Genomic DNA, 27110 nt, shown 5'->3' with positions numbered 1-27110 from the left:
CCGGAGCACCAAGACCCTGTCAGCCACACAGCTCAGAGGAAAAGGGAGGACAAAAAAGGAAGAAAGAAAAAATAATAAAATAAAGTTATTAAAACAAAAAATATACATTATTAAAAATAAAAAATTTAAAAGTCATAAAAAAAGGAAAGAAAGAAAGAAAGAAAGAGCAACCAAACCATTAAACAACTCCACCAATGATAACAAGCACTAAAAGCTATGCTAAGAAAAAAAAAAAGGACAGACAGAACCCTAGGACAAATGGTAAAAGCAAAGTTATACAGACAAAATCAAAGAAGTATATACATACATACTCACAAAAAGAGAAAAAGGAAAACAGTATATATTTCTATATATTAAAAAATAAAAAAGGAAGAGAGCAACCAAATCAATAAGCAAATCTACCAATGGTAATAAACTCTAAATACTAAACTAAGGTAAACGTAAAACCAGAAACATATTACATGCAGAAAGGAAACCCAAAGTCTACAGTTGCTTCCAAAGTCCCCTGCCTCAATTTTGGGATGATTCGTTGTCTATTCAGGTATTCCAGAGATGCAGGGTACATCCAGTTGATTGTGGAGATTTAATCTGCTGCTCCTGAGGCTCCTGGGAGAAATTTCCCTTTCTCTTTTGTGTTCGCACAGCTCCCGGGGTTCAACATTGGATTTGGACCTGCCTCTGCGTGTAGGTCGCCTGAGGGCGTCTGTTCTTCACTCAGACAGGACGGGGTTAAAGTAGCAGCTGATTAGGGGGCTCTGGCTCACTCAGGCCAGGGGGAGGGAGGGGTATGGAACGCAGGGTGAGCCTGTGGTGGCAGAGGCCGGTGTGACGTTGCGACAGCCTGAGGCGCGCTGTGTGTTCTCCCGGGGAAGTTGTCCCTGGATCACGGGACCCTGGCAGTGGCAGGCCGCACAGGCTCTCAGGAGGGGAGGTGTGGATAGTGACCTGTGCTTGCACACAGGCTTCTTGGTGGCGGCAGCAGCAGCCTTAGCGTCTCATGCCCGTCTCTGGGTTCCACGCTGATAGCCACGGCTCGCACCCATCTCTGAAGCTCGTTTAGGCGGTGCTCTGAATCCCCTCTCCTCACGCACCAGGAAACAAAGAGGCAAGAAAAAGTCTCTCACCTGTTCGGCAGCTCCAGACCTTTTTCCAGACTCCCTCCCGGCTAGCCATGGTGCACTAACCCCTTCAGGCTGTGTTCACGCTGCCAACCCCAGTCCTCTCCCTGCGATGCGACCGAAGCCCGAGCCTCAGCTCCCAGCCCCCGTCTGCCCCGGCGGGTGAGCAGACAAGCCTCTCAGGCTGGTTAGTGCTGGTCGGCACTGGTCCTCTGTGTGGGAATCTCACGGCTTTGCCCTCCACACCCCTGTGGCTGCGCTCTCTTCCGTGGCTCCGAAGCTTCCCCCCTCTGCCACTCGCAGTCTCCGCCCGCGAAGGGGTTTCCTAGTGTGTGGAAACCTTTCCTCCTTCACAGCTCCCTCCCACTGGTGCAGGTCCCATCCCTATTCTTTTGTGTCTGTTTTTTCTTTTTTCTTTTGCCCTACCCAGGTACGTGGGGAGTTTCTTGCCTTTTGGGAGGTCTGACATCTTCTGCCAGCGTTCAGTGGATGTTCTATAGGAGCAGTTCCACGTGTAGATGTATTTCTGACGTATGTGTGGGGAGGAAGGTGATCTCTACGTCTTACACTTCCGCCATCTTCTCCTCTCTCCAATCTATATTATTTCTTTCCTTCTTTTACCTTTGGGATTTTTTCTCTTCTTTTGCTACTTTCACAATGTTGATTCTTCCAGTCCAAGAACATGGCATATCTCTCCATCTATTTGTATCATCTTTAATTTCTTTCATCAGTGTCTTGTAATTTTCTGCATACAGGTCTTTGATCGCCTTAGGTAGGTTTATTCCTAGATATTTTATTCTTTTTGTTGCAATGGTAAAGGGGAGTGTTTTCTTAATTTCACTTTCAGATTTTTCATCATTAGTGTATAGGAATGCAAGAGATTTCTGTGCATCAATTTTGTATCCTGATACTTTACCAAATTGATTGATTAGATCTAGGAGTTTTCTGGTAGCATCTTTAGGAATCTCTATGTAGAGTATCATGTCATCTGCAAACAGTGACAGCTTTACTTCTTCTTTTCCGATTTGGATTCCTTTTATTTCTTTTTCTTCTCTGATTGCTGTGGCTAACACTTCCAAAACTATGTTGAATAATAGTGGTAAGAGTGGGCAACCTTGTCTTGTTCCTGATCTTAGTGGAAATAGTTTCAGTTTTTCACCATTGAGGACGATGTTGGCTGTGGGTTTGTCATATATGGCCTTTATTATGTTGAGGAAAGTTCCCTCTATGCCTACTTTCTGCAGGGCTTTTATCATAAATGGGTGTTGAATTTTGTCAAAAGCTTTCTCTGCATCTATTGAGATGATCATATGGTTTTTCTCCTTCAATTTGTTAATATGGTGTACCACGTTGATTGATTTGAGTATATTGAAGAATCCTTGCATTCCTGGAATAAACCCCACTTGATCATGGTGTATGATCCTTTTAATGTGCTGTTGGATTCTGTTTGCTAGTATTTTGTTGAGGACTTTTGCATCTATGTTCATCAGTGATATTGGCCTGTAGTTTTCTTTCTTTGTGACATCTTTGTCTGGGTTTGGTATCAGGGTGATGGTGGCCTCGTAGAATGAGTTGGGGAGTGTTCCTCCCTCTGCAATATTTTGGAAGAGTTTGAGAAGGATGGGTGTTAGCTCTTCTCTAAATGTTTGATAGAATTCGCCTGTGAAGCCATTTGGTCCTGGGCTTTTGTTGGAAGATTTTTAATCCCAGTTTCAATTTCAGTGCTTGTGATTGGTCTGGTCATATTTTCTATTTCTTCCTGGTTCAGTCTCGGCAGTTGTGCATTTCTAAGAATCTGTCCATTTCTTCCAGGTTGTCCATTTTATTGGCATAGAGTTGCTTGTAGTAATCTCTCATGATCTTTTGTATGTCTGCAGTGTCATTAGTTACTTCTTCTTTTTCATTTCTAATTCTATTGATTTGAGTTTCTCCCTTTTTTTTCTTGATGAGTCTGGCTAATGGTTTATCAATTTTGTTTATCTTCTCAAAGAACCAGCTTTTAGTTTCAGTGATCTTTGCTATTGTTTCCTTCATTTATTTCTAATCTGATCTTTATGATTTCTTTCCTTCTGCTAGCTTTGGGGATTTTTTGTTTTTCTTTCTCTAATCGCTTTAGGTGCAAGGTTAGGTTGTTTATTCGAGATGTTTCCTGTTTCTTGAGGTGGGCTTGTATTGCTATAAACTTCCCTCTTAGAACTGCTTTTGCTGCATCCCATAGGCTTTGGGTCGTCGTGCCTCCATTGTCATTTGTTTCTAGGTATTTTTTGATTTCCCCTTTGATTTCTTCAGTGATCACTTCGTTACTAAGTAGTGTATTGTGTAGCCTCCATGTGTTTGTATTTTTTACAGATCTTTTCCTGTAATTGATATCTAGTCTCATAGCGTTGTGGTCGGAAAAGATACTTGATACGATTTCAATTTTCTTAAATTTACCAAGGCTTGATTTGTGACCCAAGATATGATCTATCCTGGAGAATGTTCCATGAGCACTTGAGAAAAATGTGTATTCTGTTGTTTTTGGATGGAATGTCCTATAAATATCAATTAAGTCCATCTTGTTTAATGTATCATTTAAAGCTTGTGTTTCCTATTTGTTTTTTAAATACGTTTATTTGTATCATTTTTTTAGATTCCACATGTAAGTGATATAATATGATATTTGTCTTTCTCTGTCTGACTTAGTGCAGGTAGTATGATAATCTTTAGGTCCGTCCATGTTGCTACAAATGGCATTACTTCATTCTTTTTTATGGCTGAGTAATAGTCCATTGAATAAATATATATGCCACATCTTCTTTATCCATTCAGCTGTCAACGGGCATTTAGGTTGTTTCCATGTCTTGGCTATTGTAGGTGGTGCTGCTGTGAACACTGGGGTGCATGTATCTTTCTGAATTAGAGTTTTCATCTTTTCCAGATATATGCCCAGGAGTGGAATTGCTGGATCCTATGGTATTCTACTTTTAGTTTTTTAAGGAACCTCCATACTGTTCTCTATAGTGGCTGCACCAATTTACATTTCCACCAACAGTGCAGGAGGGTTCCCTTTTCTTCACATCCTCTCCAGCATTTATTATTTGTAGACTTTTTGATGATGACCATTCTGACCAGTGTGCATCTGGAAATGTTTTGCTTTCCCCTTGATATGGAATTCTGGTTGACAATTTTTTTTCATTTAACACTTGAAAAATATTATGCCCCTTGCTTTGACTTCCATGGTTTCTGATGAGCAATCTGTTGTCACCCTACTTGTTTCTCCCCTGTAGGTGAGGTGTCATTTTTCTCTGGCTGCTTTCAAGAGGTTTTCTTTGTTTTTAGTTTTTAGAAGTTGAATTATTTGAATTATTTACAAAACAAATAGACTCACAGACATTGAAAACAAACTTACGGTTACCAAAGGGGAAAAGGGTGGGGAGGGATAAATTAGGAGTTTGGGATTAACAGATACGCATACTATATATAAAATAGATAAACCATCAGGACCTAGTGTGTAGCACAGGGAACTATATTCAACATCTTGTAATGATCTATAATGGAAAAGAATCTGAAATATATATGTGTATAACTGAATCACTTTGCTGTACACCTGAAACTAACAAAACATTGTAAATTAATTATACTCCAATTAAAAAAAAAAGACATTCCCAAATGAAGGAAAACCAAGAAAATATGTTGTTAGCAAACCTACCCTGAAAGAATGGCTATGGGAATTCGTGAAACAAAATGGAGATGATAAAAGAAGAAATCACATAAGGAAGGAAGAAAGAACAGAAAGAGTAAGGATATGGATGAAAATAATAGATTTTCCTTCTCTTGAGTTTTCTAAATTATGTTTAGAGGTTGAAGCAAATATTATAACATGTTCCAAAGTGGTTCTCAATATACATAGAGGAAATATTTAAGACAATTATAAACAGGGGAGGGTAAAGGAATGCAAAAGGAGGTAAGATCTCTACACATCACTTGAACTGGTACAGCCAATCTGGAAAACAGCTTGGCAGTTCCTGAAAAAACTAAACATATACCTACCATATGAGCCAGCAATCACATTCTGGGGCATCTATCCCAGAGAAATTAAAATGTATATCCACACAAAAACCTGTACACAGAAATTTATAACAGCTTTATTTATAGGAGCCAAAAATTGGAAACAACCAAAATGTCTTTCAATAGGTAAATGGCTAAACAAACTCTAGTATATTGATACCACCAAATACCACTCAGAAATACAGAGGAACAAACTACTGATACAGTATGGATGGATTTCAAGAGCATTATGTTGAGGGGGAAAAGGTAATTTCAAAGGTAACACACTACATAATTCCATTTATATAAAATTCTCAAAATAACAAAATTACAGAGATGGAGAACAAATTAGCAGTTGCCAGGGGTTAGGGATGGTGAAGGTGGGCTGTAACTAGGAAGGAGTAGTACAAAGATGATCTTTGTGGTGCTGGAAGAGTTCTGTACCTTGATTGCAGTGGTGGTTCCATGAATCTATACATGTGATAAAACGGCACAGAACTGTACTAATGCCAATTTCCTGGCTTTGGAATTATACTAGAGGTACACTGGGGGAAACTGCATGAAGGGTACATGTACCCTTCTCTGTACTGTCTTTGTAATTTCCTGTGAATCTGTAATTATTTCAAAATAAAAAGTCTTTTAAAATGAAAAAAAATAAAGCATGTGTTTCCTTATTTATTTTCATTTTGGATGATCTGTCCATTGGTGAAAGTAGGGTGTTAAAGTCCCCTACTATGATTGTGTTACTGTCGATTTTGCCTTTTATGGCTGTTAGTATTTGCCTTATGTATTGAGGTACTCCTATGTTGGGTGCATAAATGTTTACAATTGTTACATCTTCTTCTTGGATCGATCCCTTGATCATTATATAGTGTCCTTCTTTGTCTCTTGTAATAGTCTTTATTTTAAAGCCTATTTTGTCTGATATGAGTGTTGGTACTTCATCTTTCTTTTGATTTCCATTTGCATGGAATATCTTTTTCCATCCCCTCACTTTCAGTCTGTATGTGTCTCTAGGTCTGAAGTGGGTCTCTTGTAGACAGCACATATATGGGTCTTGTTTTTGTATCCATTCAACCAGACTGTGTGTTTTGGTGGGAGCATTTATTCCATTTACATTTAAGGTAATTATCAATATGTATGTTCCTATGACCATTTTCTTAATTGTTTTGGGTTTGTTATTGTAGGTGTTTTCCTTCTCTTGTGTTTCTTGCCTAGAGAAGTTCCTTTAGCATTTGTTGTAAAGCTGGTTTGGTGGTGCTGAACTCTCTTAGCTTTTGCTTGTCTGTAAAGGTTTTAATTTCTCCATCAAATCTGAATGAGATCCTTGCTGGGTAGAGTAATCTTGGTTGTAGGTTTTGCTCCTTCTTCTCTTTAAGTATATCCTGCCACTCCCTTCTGGCTTGCAGAGTTTCTGCTGAAAGATCAGCTGTTAACCTTATGGGGATTCCCTTGTGTGTTATTTCTTGTTTTTCCCTTGCTGCTTTTATTATGTTTTCTTTATATTTAATTTTTGATAGTTTGATTTACATGTGTCTTGGCGTGTTTCTCCTTGGATTTATCCTGTATGGGACTCTCTGTGCTTCCAGGACTTGATTAACTATTTCCTTTCCCATATTAGGGAAGTTTTCAACTATAATCTCTTCAAATATTTTCTCAGTCCCTTTCTTTTTCTCTTCTTCTTCTGGGACCCCTATAATTCGAATGTTGGTGCCTTTAATGTTGTCCCAGAGGTCTCTGAGACTGTCCTCAGTTCTTTTCATTCTTTTTTCTTTATCCTGCTCTGCAGTAGTTATTTCCACCATTTTAGCTTCCAGGTCACTTATCCTTTCTTCTGCCTCTGTTATTCTGCTATTGATCCCGTCTAGATTATTTTTAATTTCATTTATTGTGTTTTTCATCATTGCTTCACTCCTCTTTAGTTCTTCTATGTCCTTGTTAAATGTTTCTTGCATTTTGTCTATTCTATTTCCAAGATTTTGGATCATCTTTACTATCATTATTTTGAATTCTTTGTCAGGTAGACTGCCTATTTCCTCTTCATTTGTTAGGTCTGATGTGTTTTTACCTTGCTCCATCATCTGCTGTGTGTTTTTCTGTCTTCTCATTTTGCTTATCTTACTGTGTTTGGGGTCTCGTTTTCTCAGGCTGCAGGTTCATAGTTCCTGTTGTTTTTGGTACCTGTCCCCAGTGGCTGAGGTTGGTTCAGTGGGTTGTGTAGGCTTTCTGGTGGAGGGGACTAGTGCCTGTGTTCTGGTGGATGAGGCTGGATCTTGTCTTTCTGGTGGGCAGGTGCACATCTGGTGGTGTGTTTTGGGGTGTCTGTGGCCTTCTTATGATTTTAGGCAGCCTCTCTGCTAATGGATGGGGCTGTGTTCCTGTCCTGCTAGTTGTTTGGCATAGGGTGTCCAGCACTGTAGCTTGCTGGTCGTTGAGTGAAGCTGGGTCTTGGTGTTGAGATGGAGCTCTCTGGGAGATTTTTGCTGTTTGGTATTACGTGGAGCTGGGAGGTCTCTTGTGGACCAGTGTCCTGAAGTTGGTTCTCCCATCTCAGAGGCACAGCCCTGATGCCTGGCTGGAGCACCAAGAGCCTTTCATCTACACGGCTCAGAATAAAAGGGAGAAAATATAGAAAGAAAGAAAGAAAGAAAGAAAGAAAGAAAGAAAGAAAGAAAGAGGATAAAATAAAATAAAATAAAGTAAGATAAAATAAAATAAAGTTATTAAAATAAAAAATAATTATTAAGAAAAAAATTTTTTAAGTAAAAACCAAACAAAACAAAAAAATAAACGGACGGACAGAACCCTGGGTCAAATGGTGAAAGCAAAGCTATACAAACAAAATCTCACACAGAAGCATACAGATACACACTCAGAAAAAGAGGAAAAGGGGAAAAAATAATATTTCTTGCTCCCAAAGTCCACCTCCTCAATGTGGGATGATTCGTTGTCTATTCAGATATTCAACAGATGCAGGTACATTAAGTTGTTTGTGGACCTTTAATCCCCTGCTTCTGAGGCTGCTGGGAGAAATTTCCCTTTCTCTTCTTTGTTCGCACAGCTCCCGGGGTTCAGCTTTGGATTTGGACCCGCCTCTGCGTGTAGGTCGACTGAGGGCATCTGTTCTTCGCTCACATAGGACGGGGTTAAAGGAGCAGCTGCTTCGGGGGCTCTGGCTCACTCCGGCTGGGGGGAGGGAGGGGTATGGATGCGGGGCGAGCCTGCAGCGGCAGAGGCCGGCGTGACGTTGCAGCAGTCTGAGGCACACCGTGCGTTCTCCCGGGGAAGTTGTCCCTGGATCACGGGACCCTGGCAGTGGCGGGCTGCACAGGCTCCCGGGAGGGGCGGTGTGGATAGTGACCTGTGCTTGCACACAGGCTTCTTGGTGGCTGCAGTAGCAGCCTTAGCATTTTATGCCCATCTCTGGTGTCCACGCTGATAGCTGCGGCTCGTGCCCATTTCTGGTGTCCACGCTGATAGCCGCGGCTCGCGCCCATCTCTGGAGCTGACTTAGGCAGTGCTATGAATCCCCTCTCCTTGCGCACCCCAAAACAATGGTCTCTTGCCTCTTAGGCAGTTCCAGACTTTTTCCCGGACTCTGTGCTGGCTAGCTGTGGGGCACTAGTCCCCTTCAGGCTGTTCACGCAGCCAACCCCAGTTCTCTCCCTGAGATCTGACCTCCGAAGCCAGAGCCTTAGCTCCCAGTACCCCCTCCCGCCCCGGTGGGTGAGCAGAGAAGCCTGTCAGGCTGGTGAGTGCTGGTTGGCACTGATCCTCTGTGCATCAATCTCTCCACTTTGCCCTCTGCACCCCTGTTGCTGTGCTCTCCTCCGTGGCTCTGAAGCTTCCCCACCCCCCCGCCCCACCATCTCTGCCAGTGAAGGGGCTTCCTAGTGTGTGGAAACTTTTCATCCTTCACAGCTTCCTCCCAGAGGTGCAGGTCCTGTCCCTACTCTTTTGTCTCTGTTTTTTCTTTTTTCTTTTGCCCTACCCAGGTACGTGGGGAGTTTCTTGCCTTTTGGGAAGTCTGAGGTCTTCTGCCAGTGTTCAGAAGGTGTTCTGTAGGAGTTGTTCCACATGTAGATGTATATCTGATGTATTTGTGGGGAGGAAGGTGATCTCCACATCTTACTCCTCTGCCATCTTGAAGGTCTCTGTTTATTTTTTTAGTGATTTTCCTTCACTAATTCTGTATTCCCTGAGTTCTTTGCTTGCCATTGAGTTCTTTGCTAGGTAAAAAAATTTCTAAAAAAATTTTTTAAAGCCTGGTATGCTAGGGTTCACACCTGGGCCAGTACATTTAGTAGTGAACCAATAATTGGTCAGAAGATTTTATTAAATGCCTTGTCTGGTTGTCGTTGTCAAGGAAATCTCTGTGAGAAGGCACACCTTCAGGCTTCAGTTTGCAAGATATCCTTTGAATTTACTTTCTGCTTGCCCAGGAACTCAAATCCAGCCAGAATTGAATGACTAGTCCATTCCCCCTTTTCAGGTCTTTCCTGGCATGGCAGAGATTTATATTCCCAGGAATATGTCAGAGGTTTTCAAAATTTCCTATAGTCATTTAGTTGTCCTAACATTGTTTTTAAATTCTAGACCAGGATCTTATTTTCCCAAACTGGAATCATAGCCTTAAGCATCTGATTTGTTGCCAGCACTTTCCTATCGTTTCAGTAATGCTCTCGAGGTAGCCCCTTACCTCCCCCCACCCCTCATACCCATGCCTTGCTGGGCTGAGCTGAACTCTGAGTGAAATCAAATATCCACCACACTAAGAATAGAGGTTTTCCCAGGTTGTTTCAAATTCAGACAAAATATTGACTGTGCTCTGGGGATAGTGCTTTTAAGGGCACTCAAAAAGAGGTCTGTTTTCTCCACTGACTGCAGTGTTCCTGGCTTTTGGCTACCACAACACTGAGCTGGGGTGAAAGGCGTATGGGAATTACGACAAGTTAAAAATGTCACAGACCTCAGTAGTTTGTCCTGGGTTAATGATTTTTATTTTGTTCTTTGTCTTTGGATAATTGTCAGAGTTCTGAAATGGTTGGTTTTAGTTGTTTTGCCCATATTTTCATTGTCTTAAGAGCAAGTTCACCTAGGTCCTTTCACTGCATTTTTTGAAGGCATTCTCCTCCCTCTTTTTCTATTTTCTGAAAAAGTTTGTGTTGAATTAGTATCATTTCTTCTTTAAATGTCTAGAAGAATTTTCCAGTGAAACCATGTGGGCTCAGAGATTTATTTTTTTAGAGGTTTTTAACTGCAAATTCAAATTCTTGAATAGTAGTTATAGGATTACACAGGGTATAAATTTCCTGTTGGGTGAGTTTTGGTAGCTTGTGGTTTTTGAGAACTGGGTCCATTTCATCTACGTTGCTAATCTTTGTGTTTAGAGTTGTTCATTATTATCTTCTTAATATCTTGGATATCTGTAGTATTATCACCTTTTTAATTCCTGATATCTGTAATTTGCATCTTTTTTTCTTTGTCAGTCTTGTAGATGTTTATCAATTTTATTGATCTTTTCAAAGATCCATTTGTACTTTTATTGATTTCCCCTGTTGTTTTCCAATTTTAAATTTCACTGATTTCTGCTCTTACCTTTATTATTTCCTTCCTTCTACATGCCTTGTTTTTATTTTGCTCTTTTTCTGGTGTCTTAAAATGGAAGCTTGGATTTTTGATGTGAGACCTTTCCTTTTGTAATACAAGCATTTAATGCTATAAATTTTCCTTATGAGCACTACTTTGGCTGCATCTACCAAGATTTTTAAAACTTAAGCTTTATTTTGGGGGTATATTTTTAGACTTACACAAAAATTATTAAGATAGTACAGAAAGTTTCCATATATCTCACGCCCAGTTTCCCCAATTATAACATCTTATACATTAGTATGGTACATTTATCACAGGTAATAAACCAATCTAGATACATGATTGTTAATCAAAATCCATATTTTACTCTGATTTCCTTAGTTTTTTTTTTTTAAGGAATTCTTTTGGGAGAAGGTGATTTCTTTTTTTTTTTAATTATTAGCACCTTTAATTATTATTTATTTATTTATTTGGCTGTGTTGGGTCTTCGCCTCTGTGTGAGGGCTTCCTCCAGCTGCGGAAAGCGGGGGCCACTCTTCATTGCGGTGCGTGGGCCTCTCACTATCGTGGCCTCCCTTGTTGCGAAGAACAGGCTCCAGACACGCAGGCTCAGTAGTTGTGGCTCACGGGCCCAGTTGCTCCGTGGCATGTGGGATCCTCCCAGACCAGGGCTCGAACCCGTGTCCCCTGAATTAGCAGGCAGATTCTCAACCACTGCGCCACCAGGGAAGCCCTTCCTTAGTTTTTACTTTATATCCTTTTCCTGTCCCAGGATCACAGCCAAGGCACCACATTATATTTAGCAGTCATGTATCCTAGGCTCCTTTTGGCTTCAACAGTTTCTCAGAATTTCCTTGTTTTTGAGGACCCTGACAGTTTTGAGGAGTACCGGTCAGTTATTTTGAAGAATTTTGTTTTTGAACACATCTTTAATTACTGGTGTTGGGCAGGAAGAAATTTGCCTCTGTCCTTCTAGGTTCCTCTGGCTGGTCTAAGAATTAAATTAATATGAAACAAATTAATAGGAGAAAATCAAACAAAAGTTTAATAACATGTATACATGGGAGACATTCACAGAAAGATAGACAAGATGAAAAGGCAGAGGGCTATGTACCAGATGAAGGAACAAGATAAAACCCCAGAAAAACAACTAAATGAAGTGGAGATAGGCAACCTTCCAGAAAAACAATTCAGAATAATGATAGTGAAGATGATCCAGGACCTCGGAAAAAGAATGGAGGCAAAGATTGAGAAGATGCAAGAAATGTTTAACAAAGACCTAGAAGAATTAAAGAACAAACAAACAGAGATGAACAATACAATAACTGAAATGAAAACTACACTAGAAGGAATCAATAGCAGAATAACTGAGGCAGAAGAATGGATAAGTGACCTGGAAGACAGAATGGTGGAATTCACCGCTGCAGAACAGAATAAAGAAAAAAGAATGAAAAGGAATGAAGACAGCCTAAGAGATCTCTGGGACAACATTAAACGCAACAACATTCGCATTATAGGGGTCCCAGAAGGAGAAGAGAGAGACAAAGGACCAGAGAAAATATTTGAAGAGATTATACTTGAAACCTTCCCTAACATGGGAAAGGAAATAGCCACCCAAGTCCAGGAAGCACAGAGAGTCCCATACAGGATAAACCCAAGGAGAAACACGCCGAGACACATAGGAATCAAATTGGCAAAAATCAAAGACAAAGAAAAATTATTGAAAGCAGCAAGGGAAAAAGGACAAATAACATACAAGGGAACTCCCATAAGGTTAACAGCTGATTTCTCAGCAGAAACTCTACAAGCCAGAAGGGGGTGGCATTATATACTTAAAGTGATGAAAGGGAAGAACCTACAACCAAGATTACTCTACCCAGCAAGGATCTCATTCAGATTCGATGGAGAAATCAAAAGCTTTACAGACAAGCAAAAGCAAAGAGAATTCAGCACCACCAAACCAGCTGTACAACAAATGCTAAAGGAACTTTTCTAAGGGGGAAACACAAGAGAAGAAAAGGACCTACAAAAACAAACCCAAAACAATTAAGAAAATGGTCATTGGAACATACATATCGATAATTACCTTAAACATGACTGGATTAAGTGCTCCAACCAAAAGACACAGGCTTGCTGAATGGATCCAAAAACAAGACCCATATATATGCTGTCTACAAGGGAGCCACTTCAGACCTAGGGACACATACAGACTGAAAGTGAGGGGATGGAAAAAGATATTCCATGCAAATGGAAATGAAAAGAAAGCTGGAGTAGCAATACTCATATCAGATAAAATAGACTTTAAAAAAAATGTTATAAGAGACAAGGAAGGACACTACATAATGATCAAGGGATCAATCCAAGAAGAAGATATAACAATTATAAATATATATGCACCCAGCATAGGAACACCTCAATACATAAGGCATCTGCTAACAGCTCTAAAAGAGGAAATCGACAGTAACACAATAATAGTGGGGGACGTTAACACCTCACTTACACCAATGGACAGATCATCCAAAGTGAAAATAAATAAGGAAACACAAGCTTTAAATGACACAATAGACCAGATAGATTTAATAGATATTTATAGGACATTCCATCCAAAAACAGCAGATTACACTTTCTTCTCAAGTGCGCACAGAACATTCTCCAGGATAGATCACATCTTGGGTCACAAATCAAGCCTCAGTAAATTTAAGAACATTGAAATCATATCAAGCATCTTTTCTGACCACAGCACTATGAGATTAGAAATGAATTACAGGGGAAAAAACGTAAAAAACACAAACACATGGAGGCTAATCATACATTACTAAATAACCAGGAGATCACTGAAGAAATCAAAGAGGAAATCAAAAAATACCTAGAGACAAGTGACAACGAAAACACGACGATCCAACACCTATGGGATGCAGCAAAAGCAGTTCTAAGAGGGAAGTTTATAGCTATACAAGCGTACCTCAAGAAACAAGAAAACTCTCAAATAAACAATCTAACCTTACACCTAAAGGAACTAGAGAAAGAAGAACAAACAAAATCCAAAGTTAACAGAAGGAAAGAAATCATAAAGAATCAGAGCAGAAATAAATGAAATAGAAACAAAGAAAACAATAGCAAAGATCAATAAAACTAAAAGCTGGTTCTTTGAGAAGACAAACAAAATTGATAAACCATTAGCCAGACTCATCAGGAAAAAGAGGGAGAGGACTCAAATCAATAAAATTAGAAATGAAAAAGAAGAAGTTACAACAGACACCACAGAAATACAAAGCATCCTAAGAGACTACTGCAAGCAACTCTATGCCAATAAAATGGACAACCTGGAAGAAATGGAGAAATTCTTAGAAAGGTATAACCTTCAAAGACTGAACCAGGAAGAAACAGAAAATATGAACAGACCAATCACAAGTGATGGAATTGAAACTGTGATTAAGAATCTTCCAACAAACAAAAGTCCAGGACCAGATGGCTTCACAGGTGAATTCTATGAAACATTTAGAGAAGAGCTAACACTCATCCTTCTCAAACTCTTCCAAAAACTTGCAGAGGAAGGAGCACTCCCAAACTCATTCTCTGAGGCCACCATTACCCTGATACCAAAACCAGACCAATATACTACAAAAAAAGAAAATTACAGACCAATATCACTGATGAATATAGATGCAAAAATCCTCAACAAAATACTAGCAAACAGAATCCAACAACACATTAAAAGGATCATACACCATGATCAAGTGGGATTTATCCCAGGGATGCAAGGAGTCTTCAATATACGCAAATCAATGAATGTGATACACCATATTAACAAATCGAAGAATAAAAACCATATGGTCATCTCAATAGATGCAGAAAAAACTTTTGACAAAATTCAACACCCATTTATGATAAAAACTCTCCAGAAAGTGGGCATAGAGGGAACCTACCTCAACAGAATAAAGCCCATGTATGACAAACCCACAGCAAACATCATTCTCAATGGTGAAAAACTGAAAGCATTTCCTCTAAGATCAGGAACGAGACAAGGATGTCCACTCTCACCACTATTATTCAACATAGTTTAGGAAGTCCTAGCCACGGCAATCAGAGAAGAAAAAGAAATAAAAGGAATACAAATTGGAAAAGAAGAAGTAAAAGTGTCACTGTTTGCAGATGACATGATACTATACATAGAGAATGCTAAAAATGCCACCAGAAAGCTACTAGATCTAATCAATGAATTTGGTAAAGTTCCAGGATACAAAATTAATGCACAGAAATCTCTTGCATTCCTATACCCTAATGATGAAAAATCTGAAAGAGAAATTAAGGCAACACTCCCATTTACCACTGCAACAAAAAGAATAAAATACCTAGGAATAAACCTACCTAGGGAGACAAAAGACCTGTATGCAGAAAACTATAAGACACTGATGAAAGAAATTAAAGATGATACCAACAGATGGAGAGATATACCATGTTCTTGGCTTGGAAGAATCAATATTGTGAAAATGACTGTACTATCCAATGCAATCTACAGATTCATTGCAATCCCTATCAAATTGCCAGTGGCATTTTTTACGGAACTAGAACAAAAAATCTTAAAATTTGTATGGAGACACAAAAGACCCTGAATAGCCAAAGCAGTCTTGAGGGGAAAAAAATGGAGCTGGAGGAATCAGACTCCCTGACTTCAGACTATACTACAAAGCTACAGTAATCAAGACAATATGGTACTGGCACAAAAACAGAAACATAGATCAATGGAACAAGATAGAAAGCCCAGAGATAAACCCACGCACCTATGGTCAACTAATCTATGATAAAGCAGGCAAGGATATACAATGGAGAAAACACAATCTCTTCAATAAGTGGTGCTGGGAAAACTGGACAGCTACATGTAAAAGAATGAAATCAGAACACTCCGTAACACCATACACGAAAATAAACTCAAAATGGATTCAAGACCTAAATGTAAGAGCGGATACTATAAAGCTCTTAGTGGAAAACATAGGAAGAACACTCTTTGACATAAATCACAGCAAGATCTTTTTTGATCCACCTCCTAGAGTAATGGAAATAAAAACAAAAATAAACAAATGGGACCTAATGAAACTTAAAAGCTTTTGCACAGCAAAGGAAACCATAAACAAGACGAAAAGACAACCCTCAGAATGGGAGAAAATATTTGCAAACGAATCAACGGACAAAGGATTAATATCCAAAATATATAAAGAGCTCATGCAGCTCAATATTAAAAAAACAAACAAACCAATCCAAAAATGGACAGAAGACCTAAATAGACATTTCTCCAAAGAAGACATACAGAAGGCCAAGAAGCACATGAAAAGCTGTTCAACGTCACTAATTATTAGAGAAATGCAAATGAAAACTACAGTGAGGTATCACCTCACACCAGTTAGAATGGGCATCTTCGGAAAATCTACAAACACCAAATGCTGGAGAGGGTGTGGAGAACAGGGAACCCTCTTGCACTGTTGGTGTGAATGTAAATTGATACAGCCACTATGGAGAACAGTATGGAGGTTCCTTAAAAACCTAAAAATAGAATTACTATATGATCCAGAAATCCCATTACTAGGCATATACCCAGAGAAAACCATAATTCAAAAAGACACATGCACCCCAATGTTCATTGCAGCACTATTTACAATAGCCAGGTCATGGAAGCAACCTAAATGCCCAATGACAGACGAATGGATAAAGAAATTGTGGGGGCTTCCCTGGTGGCGCAGTGGTTGGGAATTTGCCTGCCAATGCAGGGGACACGGGTTCGAGCCCTGGTCTGGGAAGATCCCACATGCCACGGAGCAACTGAGCCCGTGATCCACAACTACTGAGCCTGCGCGTCTGGAGCCTGTGCTCCGCAACAAGAGAGGCCGCGACAGTGAGAGGCCCGCGCACCGCGATGAAGAGTGGCCCCCGCTCACCGCAGCTGGAGAGAGCCCTCGCACAGAAACGAAGACCTAACACAGCCAAAAATAAATAAATAAATAAATAAATTTATTAAAAAAAAAAAAGAAATTGTGGTACCTATATACAATGGAATATTACTCAGCCATAAAAAGGAACGAAATTGGGTTGTTTGTTGAGATGTGGATGGATCTAGAGACTGTCATACAGAGTGAAGTAAGTCAGAAAGAGAAAAACAAATATCGTATATTAACTCCTGTATGTGGAACCTAGAAAAATGGTACAGATGGACTGATTTGCAGGGCAGAAGTTGAGACACAGATGTAGAGAACAAACGTATGGACACCAAGGGGGGAAAGCCACGGGGGGGTGGGAATGGTGTTGTGACGAATTGGGCGATTGGGATTGACATGTATACACTGATGTGTATAAAATTGATGACTAATAAGAACCTGCTGTATAAAAAAATAAATAAAGTTCAAAAATTTAAAAAACAAACAAACATGTATATATGGGAGAGACCCAGGAAAACTGAGTTAACTCACCAAAATGACTGAAGCCCTCACCTTAAATACCTTAAATACCATCTTTAGCTAACAACAAAAGAAGATGTTGGGGGACTTCAAAGGGGAGGAAGGCAATTCACATGAAGATGGAAAAACAAATATTTGCTGGGCCATGCAGAGACAGTGGGACACAGAGTGGACTCTGATCTTTAGCTCTGCCTAGAGTTTACCCCACCACACCTAGCCCTGTTCTTTGCAGATATCTCTGGTGATAGCTCTATAATAGAAAGAGGTCCTCTATCTAAATTATTTTAGGCAGTGAGAGGGAGGTCAAAGTTTCTTCCCAAGTCATTTGGGCCTTGATTATTTTTAGTTTGAAATAATCCACAAGCCGAAGAGATATTTTGGGGTAGCAAGTTTTGCTTCCGTACACGGGCAGCGGAACATTCTCCAAGCTCATCTTGTATACTTCCTGCTCCTAGAAGCCACCATTTCCACAAGGAACCATAATTCATTTTATTGGAGATTAGGTTAGAAACCAAGATCTGGGTGCTTGGTGTGCTCATTGCTACTGGGGTGTCATTGCTTCTAGGCCCTTTTAGCTGACAGATTAGGAAATATATCTATGCATACTAACTGATATATATCCATGTCTATGAATATTTCTGTATGTAACCATCTGTGTCTATATTAAGGTAAATATGCATTCATATTGGTATCTCCAACTCTAATCCATTACCATATGGATTATATAGCCTTCTTCCCTTGTTTATCTGTAAACTCCCAGTCCAACAGTGAGAGGTTCTCACCATCCCCTATCCATTTATTTAATTGTTCAATTCCAGTATAAGGTATAGTGGTTTCAGATTTGTTAATTTATGCCCCAGTGGGAAATACCTTTATCAACTAGAATGCAGTGCTTATGAATAATTTCTTTTGCCTTTAATATTATAGGTGCCACTCATTTCCAAAGTTATGTAGGTCAGCACTTGTTCCTGTACTCCTTTATGTGATATTCCTTCATATATTTGTAATATGATTAGATTCTTTTGTCACATTCTGCATTCCATCCTGGGATCCCCTGACCTCCTAAATGATTTTTTAAAATTTCATACATTAAAGTTGACTCTTTTTGCTGTAAAGTTCTGTACTTTTTAACAAATGCATTCCATCCTGGGATCTTTATGACCTCCTAAATGATTTAAAATTTTTTCACACATTAAGGTTTATTCTTTGTTCTCTAGGATCCTCTGTGGTTTTTTGTTTTGTTTTGTTTTTTTGTTTTATAAATTTATTTATTTATTTTTGACTGTGTTGGGTCTTCGTTTCTGTGCGAGAGCTTTCTCCAGTTGCAGCGAGCGAGGGCCACTCTTCATCGCAGTGTGCGGGCCTCTCACTATCGCGGCCTCTCTTGTTGCGGAGCACAGGCTCCAGACGCGCAAGCTCAGTAGTTGTGGTTCACGGGCCCAGTTGCTCCGTGGCATGTGGGATCTTCCCAGACCAGGGCTTGAACCTGTGTCCCCTGCATTGGCAGGCAGATTCTCAACCACTGCACCACCAGGGAAGCCCCCTCTGTGTTTTGATATGTTGTATTGTAGGGGTTTTTTCAGTTCCAAATATTTTCTTATTTCCCTTGAGACTTCCTCTTTGTTCCATGGTTTATTTGGTAAATTGTGTTGTTTAATTTCCAAGTGTTTCGAGATTTTTCTTATTATCTCTGTTACTAATTTATACTTCAATTTCATTATGATCAGAGGATATATTTTCAATGGTTTTGATTACTTTCAGTTTGTTCAGGTTTGTTTTATGACCCAGGATATGGTTTATTTAGGTGAATGTTTCATGTGCACTTGAAAATAAAGTATACCCTATTGTTGTTTAGTAGAGTTTTCTATAAATGTCAGTTAGATCTAGATGTTTGAATGGTATTGTTCAATTATTTTATATCCTTGCTCATTTGCTGTGCACTGCTTCTATTGTTGAGTGAAAGAAGAGTGTAGAAGACCCCAGCTGTAATTATGGATTTGTCTCTTTCTCTTTTCAATTCTGTCAGTTTTTGCCTCTTGTATTTTGAGGGTATTTTGTTGGTTACAGACACAGCATTGTTATGTCTTCTTGGTGAATTGACTTTTATCATTATATAATATCCCTCTTTATTCTTGGTTATTTTTGCTTGCTTTGATGTCTCCTTTGATATTAAATACCCATTCCATCTTTCTTTTGGTTATTGTTTGCATGGTGTATCTTTTTCATCCTTTTAGTTTTAACCTGCCTATATTATTATATTTGAAGTGAGTTTCTTGCAGACAGCTTATGGTCACATTAAAAAAAAAACCCATTCTGGCGATCTCTTTCAATTATTTTTAAACCATTTATAGTGAATGTAATGATCAATATGTTTGGATTTTGGTCTGCCATATTTTAAATCTGTTTTCTGTTTGTTTTTTATTCCTTCTCCTTTCCTACCTTCATTTGGTTTATTTGAATGTACTTTTAGTATTCCATTTTAATTTATCTATTATGTTTTTTCTCTATTTCTTTGTACATTTTTAAGTGGTTGTTCTAGGGATTATAACTTTTCAGTCTACTTAAAATCAAACTTTTACTACTTCAAGAGGAATGTAGAAACCTTACATCCATATAGATTTCTTCCTTCTATAAATTGTCTTAAGTATTCCATCTACATATATGAAAAACTATATCACACGGTGTTATAATTTTCATTTTGCTTGAATTTCAGAACTGAAAAGAATACATTTACCCTGATATCTACCATTTCTGTTGGTCTTCCTTCATTTCTGCTCTTTCATGTTTCCTACTCTTATAATTTCCCTCTGTTTGAAGATCTTCCTTTAGTGTCTCTTTTAGAACAGATCTGCTGGTGACAAATTCTCTTAACTTTTTTTTCATCTGAGAATGTCTTTTTTCACACCTTCATTCCTGAAGGATAATTTTGCTGTATACAGAATTTTGGGTTGACAATGTCTTTTAGCATTTTGAAAATATTATGCCACTTATTTCTAGCTTCCATGGTTTGTGATGAGAAATCCCTAGAAATTTGAATCATTGTTTTCCTGTATAAAATGCATTGTTTTTCTCTGGTTGCTTTCAGAATTTTTCTTCTCTTTAATTTTCAGCAATTTTTCTGTTTCAGTTTCAGCAATTACATATGTAGGCATGTGTTTCTTTGTGTTTATTTCTGTTTTGAGTTCACTGAGCTTCTTGAATATGTGGGTTTATGTCCTTTGCCAAATTTAGCAAGTTTTCAGCTAGTAGTGCTTCAGATATTGTTTTCTTATCATGCTCTTTTTTTCACTCTCCTTCTGGGACTCTGATGACACAGATTTTAGACTTTTTGCTATTGTCCTATAGGTCCCTTAGTTTCTGTACATGTTTGTTTTTCGTCTTATTTCTCTGTTGTTTAAATTGAATTTTCTGGGGGGTGGTGGGAATGAGTGAAATAGGTGAGGGAAGTTAAGAAGTACAAACTTCCAGTTAGAAAATAAATGAGTCACGGGGATGAAATGTACAGCATGAGAAATATAGTCAAAAAAATACAAAAATATAGTATCTTTGTGTGGTGACAAAGGTGGTCAAAAGGTACAAACTTCCAGTTATAAGATAAATAAGTACTAGGGATGTACTGTACAACATGATTAGTACAATTAACACTGCTGTATGTTATATATGAACGTTTTTAAGAGAGTAAATCTGAGTTCTTATCACAAGGAAAAAATTTTTTTTCTTTTTCTTTTATTTGGTATCTATATGAGATGATGGATGTTCACTAAACTTATTGTGGTAATCATTTCATGATGTATGTAATTCAAATCATTATGCTGTACGCCTTAAACTTATACAGTGCTCTATGTCACTTATATCTCAGTAAAACTGGGAAAAAATTGAATTTTCTTTTGTCATCTCCCTTCTGCTATTGAGTTCATCCAAGGAGGTTTTTTGATGCGTTTTTTTGGTTGTTGTATAGTTTTTGGTTCTAAAATTTCATTTATGTTCTTCTCTATTTCTTTGTTGAGATTTTCAATTTTGTCATTGGGTTCAGTAGTTTTTGTGATTACCTATTTGAGCATTTTAATAATAGCTGCTTTAGAGTCTTTGTCAGATAATTCCAACATCTGTATTGTCCTTGAATTAGTATCTATTGGTTATCTTTTCCCATATGAGTTGAAATTGTCCTGGTTCTGTGTATGCCAAGTCATACTGAATTTTATCCTGGACATTTTGAATATTCTAGGACTCTGGTGTCTTTTTAAAATCCTCTGTAGAATGTTGACATTTTTGTTATAGGAGGTAATTGACCCAGTTATTTTTACCTTATGAGTTCCAACCTGTCTTCTGTGTTCTGTTGTTCTAATGTCAGTTCATTTGCTTTGCCTCTGTGGTGCTCTTTGGACCTGTCCCACGTGTGGGTCTCCTAGTGGGTCTCAGTCTTGGGAAGTTGCCTGTTAGTTCAGTTTTCATGTCTTTGGTATGCTGAATAGGATTGGATTCATGTATGCACAGCTCAGTAGTAAATCCAGGAATTCAAAAATAACTTTCCTCAGTTCTTCCCTCCCTGCAGTACCTCCAGTACTTTCTGATTCCCAGTGACTCCTTTTTTTGTTCCTCAGCCAGAAATCTGGGATTTTAGTTACTCCGCTCTCTTGTGCACACCTACCACTGTGCACATGTTTAGGGCCAAGCTTTGGGAGATTAGAGACAGCAGTAAAGCAACAGTGATTGTCTTCACTCTCATGGAACTATAACTCACGCCACTGATCAGAAGGGAGGGGTCCCCTCCCTCAGAGTTTGGCTTCCATGAGCTTCCAGGGACTCTCCCACCACAGGATTGCTTGGGGGTAGGGGAGAGAGTACAGAGAAAAGAAGAAAAAAATAGGAATTTCTATACATTTTGAGAATGTTGGAAGTTCCCTTTCCCATTTCTCATGCCAAAAGTAGAGGATTTCCTCTGGAGATTTCTCTGAATACCCCAGTGCCTGCTTCTAGATTAACCATGGATACCAGATAGGAAAAATTGGTAAACTCACTGCCATTTTAATGGTACTTTGAATTTTGGTCTTATTCCCTAGTCACCTGCTACTATTAACTCTTCACAATCCTCAGATTGCTGCTCCATGTATTCTGTCCAGCTTTTATGGAGAGACTAAATATGTTAAGCCCGTTTGCCCCGCAGTGTATAGCTGCTGATGTCTCTGCTCAGTTTTCCCCCCTAGTTTTTATTTTTAAGCTTGACTTTCTGGGAGTGACCCCTATATCTGCATTACTTAGTGTTCAGCCAGAGATTGATCAGAGGTTGCACTTTTAAACACCTCAAGCCCGAAGGGCTTCCACTTTCTGCTGCTGGATCTATGTGTGGCCTGGGAAACTCATTTAAACTTGAGGCCATTTTCTAGCTTTCATTTTCCTCTAGGATTTCTCATGCCTCCTCCTTGCATGTTCAGGCTCTGTCAGCCAGTGATGTGTGTATGGTTTGGGCCCTCGAGTTTATGCTGTGCATGTGACGATATTCCAGTCAACCTGAGATATGTGGACAATTGATCAAGCCTGCGATGGTTGTCTCACTTCCCAGGTCTCCCTGTTAACCTCAGGTTAATGGAGATACTGCTTCTAAAGCTCCAAATCAAGTGAGTTACCTATGGCAGCAGTAGCAAAGCTTATTGTTTTCTCAGCCTGTCCTGCTGTGGTTGAATTGCTGGGCAAGAAGAGCTGGTGCAGAGGTAACAGAAACAGCCATGGGCAAAAACGCCACAGATTACACAGTTCTTAAAAGTTGAGTAGTTTTCATGAGTAACACTTTCGATTTTGTTGTATGACTTTGGGCAAATTCCAGATTGCTGAAATGGTTGTTTTTGAGAGTTCTGTCCAGTTTTATTACTGCTTTTGAGGGAGAGGATTTGAAAACCTCCTCACTCTGTCATGCTAGAAGCCAGAAATTATTTTTTAGCAGATAGGAATGACAGTATCTAACTATTAAACTTCCATTAAATTAACTTATTAAAATGTTTAGATTGGGGCTTCCCTGGTGGCACAGTGGTTGAGAATCTGCCTGCCAATGCAGGGGACACGGGTTCGTGCCCTGGTCTGGGAAGATCCCACATGCCACGGAGCAACTGGGCCTGTGAGCCACAATTACTGAGCCTGCGCGTCTGGAGCCTGTGCTCCGCAATGGGAGAGGCTGCGATAGTGAGAGGCCCGCGCACCGCGATGAAGAGTGGCCCCCACTTGCCACAACTAGAGAAAGCCCTCGCACAGAAACGAAGACCCAACACAGCCAAAAATAAATAAATAAATAAAGTAGCTATAACAAAAAAAAAAAAAATGTTTAGATTGATTCCTAAGCAGACCTAATATGAAAATATTATTTCCCTAAATGGGAACTAAATTATCTTCATTTTCTCTTTCTTTTAAGAATTCATTGAAGCCAAGTTTGCAAAGATAGGGTGTTCCACACATACCTTCTAGTGGTTTTATTACTTCATTGACTATCACAGAACCAAGTGATTTCATATTTCTAGTTCTAATAGCTCTCTTTCAAAGCTTGCTGACATTTCATATTTTCCCCATTTGGCGAAGATTCGTGGACACATTTGTTGGCCTTAGCGCAGCATTTTGTAAGCTGTCAGCAAGGAGTTAATAGGTGTTGCGTGGTCAAATAGGAATTGTTGGAGTCAATCATATAAAAACCATTTTTTCACTGTAGACTCTCTTAGATCCTTTACTGTGCTAATATGAATTGAGAATTTTCAAGAAAGGAAATAAATGTACATGTCCCAAAACAGTTTTACCAGAGAACCCACTTTTCACAGAACACATTTTAAGAAGCACTGGCTTAACATATATACAAAGATCCACGTCCATCTTTCCCTACACACAGGTATACCTATTTTGTGAGAAACATGAACTGATGCAGGATATTGCATGTAATGGTATCTACAATGTAGGTATGCGGTTAACTTATAATATGAGCACTGTGCTAAACTATGCAGAAAGGAGTTAACATAGCAGGCACAAGACTGCTATCTATAGAAAGGCCTGCTTCCAAGCTTGGACCTTGGCTGGTGTGCAGGAACTTGGTTTCCCTTTCTTCCCTAACTGATAAGTATAGCTCACATTGCCTAGATTGTTGGTACAAGTAATGTGATTTATGCCGAATACCTGTTTTCCTTCTTAGAGTCTGGCATTTTGGTAAATGCTAGGCAAAAGGTGCCTACATGACCAGTCACCAATAAAAACCTTGGGCACTGAGTCTCTATTGGGCTTCCCTGACCAGAAACTTACCATTTTTTGTTGCTGAGAGAAAGGAGCATACTCAAGAATGCTCCCTCACCATAGGAAGAGAGCATAGGGAAGTCTGTGCATTAATTTCTCTAGAATCCTGTGTATTTTTCCCTTGCTGATCCTATGTGCATCCTTTTGCTGTAACAAACTTGGCTATGAACACAACTGTATGCTGAGTTCTGTAAGACCGTCTATTGAATCAGTGAATCTGTGAGTGGTCTTGGGAGCCCTGAAACATAATCGCATTACATAATCTCAATCCTCAAAACATCTCTAAAGTAGGTAGAAGTTAGTCTGTCCTTATAGGCAAGGATACTACAGTTAGTGGGGTTAAGCAAATCTGTCTGACTCCAAAGTGTTGGCTCTTCACTGTTATACTGCATTGCCTCCCAATACCAGACATCCTGTCTGCAGTGGATTGAAAGGAGGCAATGGGAGATCGTCAAAGGCGATAGTGGTCTGAGACTGCTTCATTCAGGAAGTAGGATTTGAGTTGGTGTTGAAAGGTAAATGGACCGGATTAAAATTGATGAAGTGGAGTGTGAAGAGTATTGTCAGTAGGTAGAATTGCATGTTATAAAGGCATGCAAATCGTAAAATGTAAGATGTATTTGGGAGAAAGAGAATATAACATTTGGGTGAAATGGAGAGTTTACATTAGAAGGTTTTTTCCCCACACTTTTTTTTTTTTTAATTTTTGGCAACTGCCACAGCTTATCTATGCTATAGTTTGATGTAAGATAATATATTTAATCTAACACATTATGTATTTAAGCTTAATAAATGATATAATGTTCAAGGATAATAAATAAGATAATCTATGTTTGCATGTTCTGCAAAGACAATCATGCCTACCAAGGACTTTGCCACCGAAACAAGTTGAAAACCCACTATTGTAGTACTAAGAAACTGTTAAAGTTTGGGTTTTGGGGTGTTTTTTGGAGCAGAGGAATGAAATGCTGAAAACAGCATATAACTGGTACTAATCTGGTGGCAATGTGAAGAATGTATTGGCTAGAACCAGGGAGTGAATCTATTTAGATCATTACCATCATGGCAGTCCATATATGAGATGATTAAGAGTTTAGAGAAGTATGGAAGTAAAAACAGGCAGGAGATGCTGTATAGGATGATTTGCCATGATGTGGTAATAAACTGGATATGTGTGTGTTTGTTGGGAGACCCAAAGAGTCTGAGTCTGGGTGGTTTGTAGAAAATATGGTATCTTTAACAGAAATATAAGATTTAGGCAAACTGTCGTGCTTAGACGATGATAGGCTTGACTGTAGGTGTATTTAATTGAAGAATTTATTGACATTGAATTGGAGAAACACATTTGGAAGTTGGTTGTGAGGTTGGACTGAAGAGACATCAAGATTTGAGATAAGAGATGGAAACATCTGCAGTTGGGTGATTGCTGGAACTATCTGAATGTAGGAATCACCTTGGGGGAAAACAAAAAAGAACACCAAGGACTGAACTCTGATTTTACTCATTTCATCAATAAGAAATGAATATTAAAGAGCACCTTTGAAGTTATGTTACTACCTATCATAAAACACATTTGAAGAGCACTTCTTTTAATGTGCATTCATCGGGTAATTTCTGGTTTGTGAACTTTAATATGATATGAATAACTTTCAAATGAAATCAATAAATGTTCCTAACATTTATCAATCAATAAATGTGCCTAACTGAATAGTTAGGCACTGAATAACATTCAGTAGGGTATACAGAAGTAGACATACAGTGTTGTACACATGAAACTTATATAATGTTATAGATCAATGTTACTTCAATAAAAGAAAAATAAATACTTGTTTGGGTTTGTTATTTCTTCCTCTACTTGTTGGCAACTGTATCACTAGTGCAGCAGCCATCATTGCCCGCCAATTGAGTGCATAAGATCACTTGTTCCACCAGATATGTACACAAGAAGAATCCTGACATTGGGTTTTCCGTGAGTACAGAAATGTTCTTAAATGAATGACATTCAAACTTAGCTCTATTTTTTTAAAGAAACTAAAGGGGAATGAGCACAGAAATACTCCTTCAGGTTAGTTGGGTGGGCAGAAATGCTGGCACTAATATGTATATGTTTCTGGCTATCATCTGCTTTTTATTCCTACCTGCTGACATTTTTCTGGGTTAAGAACACAATCTATAAAGGCTTCAGCTCCAAAGTCTTCCCCAACATTGTTGTGCTATTTGTTTGCTCACTGGAGTTGGCAGAGAATCACATGAATGTGCAGAGGGATAACAGGAAAAAATGATACTTTTATTATAGGCTGACTTGTGTGTCCTTGGGTTTTAAGTTTTAAAAAAGTAGGAATTAAAAAAAAAAAGTAGGAATTCCAACAAGATTGGTACGTCCTTTTAGTACATCATGGTTACCCAAAATTAGTAAAAGTTATTTTTGTAAAACTCTTTTGTATATGAGAATATGTTCCACTTAATTCATTAAACTCTTCTTAAGCAATTTTCACTAATATGTTTCCATTTAATTTTTATTAACAAAATTCCACACTTTATTTTGATTTCCTTAGTTTTTGCATAAATTCTTTTTCTATTCTAGGATCCCATCCAGGATACCACCTGATATTTACTTGTCATGTCTCTAAGCTCCTCTTGGCAGTTTTCTCAGACTTCCCTTGTTTTT

The 27110-nt window shown here is 38.8% G+C and overlaps 1 protein-coding gene across 7 annotated transcripts in view; it reads left to right on the top strand.

The window, feature by feature from the left end:
• WNK3 (WNK lysine deficient protein kinase 3) overlaps window positions 1-27110 on the top strand; it is a 140633-nt gene that overhangs the window by 104972 nt on the left and 8551 nt on the right. Inside the window, exon 22 of one of the 7 annotated variants that reach the window (XM_059911853.1) lies at window positions 4036-4119. The exons of the other annotated variants lie outside the window; for them this stretch is intronic. Within the exon in view, the coding sequence (XP_059767836.1) occupies window positions 4036-4085 (50 nt within the window). The 3' untranslated portion in view covers window positions 4086-4119. Of the gene's footprint in view, window positions 1-4035; window positions 4120-27110 lie in introns of those variants that run through there. 7 annotated transcript variants of the gene reach the window in all.

Source organism: Balaenoptera ricei, chromosome X, assembly GCF_028023285.1.
Source record: "Balaenoptera ricei isolate mBalRic1 chromosome X, mBalRic1.hap2, whole genome shotgun sequence".
In the NCBI taxonomy this organism is placed as follows: Eukaryota; Metazoa; Chordata; class Mammalia; order Artiodactyla; family Balaenopteridae; genus Balaenoptera; species Balaenoptera ricei.
The sequence above is the reverse complement of the archived record's forward strand: the minus strand, read 5'-3'. Positions and strand labels throughout refer to the sequence as shown.